The sequence below is a fragment of the Austrofundulus limnaeus genome, unplaced genomic scaffold (assembly GCF_001266775.1).
Source record: "Austrofundulus limnaeus strain Quisiro unplaced genomic scaffold, Austrofundulus_limnaeus-1.0 Scaffold1361, whole genome shotgun sequence".
NCBI classification, from domain to species: domain Eukaryota; kingdom Metazoa; phylum Chordata; class Actinopteri; order Cyprinodontiformes; family Rivulidae; genus Austrofundulus; species Austrofundulus limnaeus.
This window is the reverse complement of record NW_013953763.1, coordinates 1,314-9,242: the sequence shown is the minus strand read 5'-3', so window position 1 is coordinate 9,242 and position 7,929 is coordinate 1,314. Positions and strand designations below refer to the sequence as shown.

General features: G+C 40.6%; 1 protein-coding gene across 1 annotated transcript in view; it reads right to left on the bottom strand.

Annotated features, from left to right (window-relative positions):
• Positions 1 to 4,654: 4,654 nt before the first annotated feature.
• Positions 4,655 to 7,929, bottom strand: part of LOC106535098 (transient receptor potential cation channel subfamily M member 7) — a gene marked incomplete at its 5' end in the record, with an annotated part of 4,139 nt that continues 864 nt past the window's right edge. Inside the window, 6 exon segments of the mRNA XM_014031996.1 lie at positions 4,655 to 5,569; positions 5,742 to 5,848; positions 5,929 to 5,980; positions 6,096 to 6,301; positions 6,873 to 6,955; positions 7,126 to 7,409. Of these exon segments, the coding sequence (XP_013887450.1) occupies positions 5,457 to 5,569; positions 5,742 to 5,848; positions 5,929 to 5,980; positions 6,096 to 6,301; positions 6,873 to 6,955; positions 7,126 to 7,409 (845 nt within the window).

Sequence of the window (7,929 nt, the reverse complement as noted above, 5' to 3'; positions counted from 1 at the left end):
GAGTTCAGATGGTGTCTTGGCTTTCCATGCCTTTTTACACCTCCCTTTATTCCAATACTTTTTCCCTGTGCCATTCCACATTATTACAAATAACTTCATTTCTGGACATTTATGGTTTGATTTCTTTGTATGTATGGAACACTTGGGTTGTTACCAACATCTGGTGAAAATTTCACATCATTAGCACCTCTAGTAATATATTTACTGAGAAAAATGGTGACTGTTCAATACTTATTTTACCCGCTGTATCTTTTTATACGTTATTTTGACCAGATTCTCCATAACTCTGTACACAGAAAAGCAGCCCCCAGCCTGCAGACACCTTCCTCTGCAGTCCTTCCTAGAAGACCAGTTCTGGGCAGCAGGGTGGGTGAACCTGGGTCACGTCACCTTGGRACCAAAGTTTGGTTGTTTCACTTTTAATCCTCCCACGCAGCTTGTTTGTGTAGATTCTCACTGATCCGGGACTTTGAGTCTTGTTTTTGTTTAATGAGATCCGTTTCCACCTGCGTATAAAATAGAGGCTCGGCTCCTGTTTGGTAAAGCAGGTGCTAACGAGCGTCTGGTAATCCTATATAATGATGGTCATTATGTAGGATTAATTTTATCCACCTGAGCATAATCCTAGGTTTTGTGCAAAAGGTGCCAGAAATATTCGATGCTTTAAACTCAGAGGCTGATCACATAAAACAGATTAGATTCAGAGGATAAAATATAGATTTTGAACCTTTCTGCACTTTAAACTGGAACAATTCAGAATTTGCTCTGAACTGTTTGAGTAAAATAAACATCACGTTGTCTCCGGTAAAACAGGTATTAGATTTATTTCATGGCAGAAGTCAACTTTTTAAAACTTTATATCATATTATGTCATTCCCTCATCAAACACACACCCAGACTGTTGCTTCGACTCGTTCATGCATGTTTGAGAAATCCTCGAATCTCCTCTGGTTTCCACGTGGATCTGCCTAAACACTTGTTGGTACAAAGCACCGCCTATTTACACAAAGCTCCTCCCTGGAGTTCAGTCCCCAGCTGAGCTCCGCCCCACAGCGCACCCCTCCCCTGAAGCACTGTTTGAAAAACGTGCCGAAGTGGAAATGTCCAAAATGGTCAGAGGTTCTTAGAGTCAGAGGCCAATATCAATGGGTTTTGTTAAATTTATTTTTGATTTAAACAACATTATCATAACAACTGAAGTTAACAATGACTTAGTACAGAATTGAACTCTATGCCTGGGAAATACACAACACCCCTTCTTTTAAAATAGACAAACAGGAGTAATGATGAGCTGCATTCAACCTTTGCACCTGCATGTGGTTAACAGTGTGCAACAAGCAAACATGGTTTGTTTTACATGAAATGCAACCATTGTTCCACTAAGCATGTGGTAAACTGATGTTTGACCATGTTTTTATTTTTAGGAGTCAAACCAACCCCACTTATTTAACCCTTAAAAACCAGTGTGTAGGTTTTCYTGATTTGACCTCATTAATTAGAAAATTAAAAGGAGCTATAACCAAAGTAGGTCAATGGTTAACAGCCTTAGTTGGCTGGTTTCAGTCTACTCCACCCACCTCCAGCCTAAAGGTACATCGATCATAAGCTTGACAATATCTGGTTCATCATTTGCCTTAGAATAGAGTCATATGTAGGATAAGTAAACCTGGAAGATGAATTMTTCTTTTAATTGGCTTCAAATATAATCATGTTATGGCACATAATGTTATCTAGCAAGAAAAAATAAAAAGAGAACACAGCTGTGCAATATATCATTGTATCTGTGTGAAACCTGATCTAATCAGACAGACGACTCTTTCAAACCACAGACAGGTCTACTTTGTTTACTTTTAATTACCTGACATCAATATGAACTACACGAACACCATCTGTTATTTATTACGTTTTTAATTATAGTTTAACCGCTTTGTAGCCCGTTCAGATAATTCAATAAACAGCCAGTTAGACGTTATTTACTTTTTTTTTTTACGTTACGTAAGGAATCAAGATTAAATTCTACATGGATTAATAAATTATACTGTTTACACTCATAGGTCCCACAAAACAGACTATAAAATATAAATGTAGCACACAGTTAGCATAGCTTAGCATCAGTTTAGGGCGGGAAACTGATAGCAAAGCTTAGCTTTACTTTGAGTGAATCAGAACATCCAAACTAAAAGAAAAAAAAACATTTTACAATTTGTCATATTTTGTTTAAATCTAATGTTAATCATTTCACAGGCTTTGTGTAGAAACATGTTTAAAAAATTTATTGGGAAACTAGGTTTACTTGTGCTAAATAGCTTTTAGTAAATATACTGTAGCTACACCTCAAATATTTTGGTATCACAAAAAAAGACCTCATTTTACACAATTTATACATTTTTTTATTAATAATTTTAGTTTTTACATTATTTCTTAAGCGTGAGTACACTTAACATGAAAACTAGTCTAGTGCTAAAATGAGCTAACCTAACCTAACATTAGCTGACAATCATAAACCCATTGTAGTGGTTTCATTGTTGTTTATGTTTTTATTGTTTAATTTAGGGGAATAAATGCATCCAGTAAATTAAAAATTTGCCAAAATATGCTTTAAAAAATGTAATGTTTGTCTTCTGAAGTCATAGAAATGGTTAATCTGGTGTTCCCAGGCTCCAATGTTCCCTAGTGGCACATAGCACACACGCAATGTTAAAAACATGTTTTTTTTTCAACTCTACAGCTTATATTCACTTAAAAACACAGGAAACTGTGGGTATACACAAGAGGATTATTTTGAGTTGAACCCTGACCCTAAGTCAAATACAATGACAATCATTGGTTTTATTATGTTTACAAAGCTGCTCTGAAACCATCCTTCTACAGAAACATTTCTTAATTCAGCTACTGTCTGATAAACTAATCTAAACAAATTAAATATATATACAGTCTAAAAAAAGAGATTTTTTTCCTTCATTAAGATGGCGTGTGAGACGGCAGCAGATCGTGAGGTTCCAGTCTGCTGAAAAGCTTCTCGGCATGCTTCGTGCACACACCACAGTAAGCTTTAGGTGTGTGCATTCATAAACAGAAGTGCAGATCAGAGTCTGGTTCCTTCGAGCTGCTCTCACAGATCGTATTCACAGCCGAGACGCACGAAAACCTCACGGCCAAACATGGACAGGTTCTGTGTCAACGCCATCAGACTCAGCAGATTTCATCCTCGGTGCAACAGACGCGCCAAAACTATTTCTGTCAGCGTGAATACGACRGTCGAGACATCTTCCATCTCCTACTGGACAGAGCATTGTTTGGGTTTCCACCGGCTTGATTTTTTCTCCGGAGGAAGCTTCTCCTTCACCAATGCTTTTACCTGATCACATGAAACACACAAACATGACCAGTGAGATGATTCATTTTCATTAACGTTCCTGTTCACTGACACCGGCTTCTTCCTGAAGCTGTGATGCCAAAACAAAAGACTCATGATCAGTGTGTTATTCCGAGGCTGTTGGTGATCCTGATGTCAGTAACTGGTGGTGTTGATGGATAGTTGCACAGCTTTTTCTTGGCGTGTCGTACTTTACAGTAAGTAGAAAAAGAAAATGAAGCACAAACCTGTTCAGCATCAGGAAACACTTGGGTCTCCAGCTTAGAGAAGACGAGCTCATCGCCCACAGAAACTTCAAAGCTGTCTGTTGTAGATAAAAATACAACAAAGTTCATGACCTACAAATACTTTATTTACATGTACATTTTACTATAAATACTTGAATACAACTGCTAAAACAAACCTGTCCTTCCTGTGACTCCAGTTACCTTCACATTAGGTAACTGTCTGAGGACACCGGCTAGTTCCTGGTAGCGAAATGCATAACTTCAGTCTTTACTGTAAAATAAAACAAATCGATATAGACAGACTTAAAACTGTACAGGTTTTTGAGTTCAGATACAACAGTAACATTTTATTGTCAAGAGAAAAATAAACAGATATTTAAATGTCACTTTATAAAAAAATAAAATAACCTAAAAGAGGAAGTGGACAAACCTACCAGTACTCGACAGTGATTGTGTTCATGGTGTCACAGCTGCCTGGGGAGCCGGAGGCTGCAAACTCTGAGCTCAGCTGAGAGGAGTGAGATGCTCGGGCAGAATTTCACTTTGTTAAAAGAGTGAGGAAGCCCCGCCCAGAGGGAGGTTAGACGGCTGCTCACATGCTCCTCCTCCTCCTCCTCCTCATCAGAAGTAGCTCAGTTTCAGCTCCTCAGGATTTGACYGAGACGCCCCATCAGCGAGACGATGCAAATCCCGCCCTACGTGTTCACCGCCGACCCGCTCCTCTCAGCAGCACCTTATCGCACAGGTGCACCGGCGTGATCAGAGGTTCTGCTCATCAGAACTCACTCAGCACAGGTCCAAATGTGAGGCAGCTGCAGAAAACAACAGAGCCACTGTCTCACTAAAAAATCCCCTATCCTTCATGACTTTGTGATGGCTCCATCGTTTGATATCTAAATGTAAAACTGATTTTTACATGAATGAACAAAGGTAAACAAATAACCCACAGCTGACACAGCCCAGTGGTGCAAGATGGTTTTTTAAAGCCTCTGATTATTCAGATATATATTAAACAGCAGCTGGACATTGGGCTGCAGGAAATATTCAACACTGAAGTTCCACTTTTTATTTGTTTAAAATGATACTCAGTACAAAATGTATACAGTAATACCCTTATGTTTGTCGTTTCCCCTGAATAAAATAGTTCAATCTGTTCAGCTCATGCCACGTAAGTATCTATAAGATACATTGGACTGGAATTTGCTCAAACAACAGCTGATGACAAAGATAAAGTAATAGTACCTTTGTAACAAGAAAAAAAATAATAATCAGCCATGTTCTGCTGGACACACGTTCAATACAATAAAATTACATACATTTATCTGTAAAAGCTGCATTGCGATCTGCCCATAATTTACAAGATTTTTTTAAATTCATGGGTTTTCTTTTTAGCTAAAAAGACAAAAACAAGTATGATACAATTTGTTTAAATGTTAAAAACATGGTGGCAAATTGCATTGTTGCAGTGACTCAGTCTCAGCTGTAACATCTACAATGCACTTGATTTTTTTTTTGTTTTGTTTTTTTGGTAAAACAAGGCAACTTGTTCAAACTTAATAAATAAACTTGTGTTCTGACACTGTACCTGCTCATAGATCCAGTTCATCTACATGTATGTTCAGAAACTTGTATAAAATCTTTTAAAAACCCTCTCCCCTCCCAAAGTTTGTTCTGGAAAAAAAAAGGTTGGTTTGCYCTCGATAGTGATTTAGTGAGACAGACAGAAACACGACAGTCTGGTTTCCATTGAAACACGCCGGTGATCGAGTGCAACTTCCTGCTTCTTGGCTCCGAGTAAAAACTGACCAGAACACACACATTTTCTCTCWCACACACTCACGCAGTCGTTCTGATCACAGCATCAGTTTCATTGATTGACGGGACTCTTTGACTCCGCCCCCCGGGTTGGGTGGGTCTTCGTGTGGAAACGTCACCTTATCTGGCGTGTACTCGTTCCTCTTCAGATCTGACAGGAAACAGGAAGCAGGAGGATTGACATCGTGCTGGAATTCAAACCTGATGCTTTCATGAAGTCTCAGATGTCTGTGTTTTAAATATTTGTGAAATGAAGCAGTATTTTTAAGGTTTACTGAGCTGAGACAACCTTTCAGTAACATTTACAGCAGCTGGGGTCTCACCAGGAAGTTTCAGCTTCCGACAGCAGGAGTTGCAGTGGTGTTTTGCGCGAAAGTTTCTGATGGCGTCATCTCCGAGGTTGGCGGGTCCAAAGATCATGTCGTAGGACCTACAGGGGTTACACAGGGGCCGTTAAGAGCAACGCTTTTATAAAGACACTCTAAGACGTGTTCAGTTAAGACCACTGACCCCTTCTCTCCACTCTTTATGACGGACGGATCCGTCAGCACCTCCCCCACACCTGCAGACAAACAGGTTTCTGTATGAACGATGTCACCAGGAAACACCTGAACCAACAAGCGCTTTGTTCTGTTCCCGTCATGTTTGTGTAGTCAAATCTCTGCTGCGGCGTTTACCCTGCAGGTCCAGCACCAGCAGCTCTCCTCGGGTGTACTCGTAGGTCCAGTGGCTGAAGGCCAGCATGGTTTCCTCCAGGAGGTTGGTGGGAATGATCTCCTCTCCGTTGTTGTTGTTGAACTTGCGAAACTCGCCGGTGATGCACTCCTCTATGGCGAACCACTGCCCGGCTGAGTGGCAGTACAACAGAAACACTTCGAGGAACCTGGACACACAGGGAGAGGTGGATGTCAGGACACACACACACGTTTGCACAGCTATCCATTTGGGGACATTCCATTGACTTCCATTACATTTCTACAGCCTAACCCTGACCACAAACCCTAAAGCTAACCTCACAGGTACCTACCTGACCCTAAAACTGACCTAAACTCAATTCACATCTTGGTCCTAAACCCAACCCACCAATGGCATTTAAACAAAATGGGGACTCCACTTTTGTCCCCAAATGCACCAGTTGTCCCCAAATGTAGGATTTTTGTCTTAAAATTGTCCCCAAATGTCACCAGAAACAACACACACTAGTTTTGTGATGAAACTTGTTACTGTCCAGGTTTCTGGTTTATTTACATAAACACATGATTAAGGTTTCTGAAAACTCTCTGTTGACAAAGATCTCAGATAAAACCTTCATTCACCAGGTTTACTGAGAAATAACTGTTTTTTATTTTTCCCTCACAGAAAGAATGAATAAAACCAAGAGGCTAAGGTGTGTATGAACACACTGATTGACGCTGGACGTCTCATTTGAAAGTGGAACAGGAAMTCCCGCTCACCTCGGAGAGTAGGGAATCGTCTTTGGCCTGATTTGGTTGAAGGCAAATGTCAGCTTCTGAGCGGCCCGCTGCTGCTGAATTTCCTGGAGTTACACAGAAAAACCAGTTCAGAAAGTCGTGACTCATCAGAAAACTGACCTGGATAATGAAGCTGAAAACACAAATGTTAAACAAATGAGCACACAGGAAAGTCCCTAAAGCTGCCCGTCTCAGGTCCTTCTCATCTGTGGCAGAGGATGGAGCCGTTTCGTACCCTGAGACAAAGATGCAGCACGGTGTCCTCCTTGTAGATGGTCTGCCACGTCTGGACCACCTCAGGAAGGAAGGACTTGACGATGTACAGATGTCCTGACTTCAGGATGTCGTACTCAGACCAGGTGCAGAGCACTTTGAGGGCCCGTCTCAGTCCTCCGCCCATCTCCTCTTTGCTGAGGAACTCGATTTTGGCGCAGAAGCCCTGCTGGGACCAGGAGGACATGCTGTTGTTGATGGTGTTGGGAGAGCTCTCCTCCAGTCGGTACACAGTCACCGGCTCCCCTGGAGGAACACAACATCTGACAGTCAGCCTCTGTTCTAAGCTTCATTCGGCTTCAAGAAAATACTGGAGGACATTTGTAAACGTCACAGTTCATCACAAACTAAATGTACCGTCATCACAGAAACAGAGACGAGCCACAGGAATAATCCTGTAAATTAATCTGTGACTTCATGTTCTCTGTAGAACAAAGCAGCTGTTCTGTTTTGTTCAAACAACAAAAAAGGAAGTTTGATAAGGAGTCATTTAAACCAACTGTTCAGGCTCAAAGCCACACGTCAGGTTAAATGTCCAGGAAAACTTTAAAGGGATCCATGATTAGTTGTAACATTAGACTTTATTTAACAAACATGTATTTTAACTGTAACATAAAGACTGTAAAAATACTGTAGGATGTTCAGTTTTTAACATTTTTAAACTACAAGTTTAAAAATATATTACACTGACGGGGCCATTTTATTTACATGCAAAGCATTCTGGGTAAATGATGACGTGGATAGGTCCTCGGTGCGAGGCTGCTAG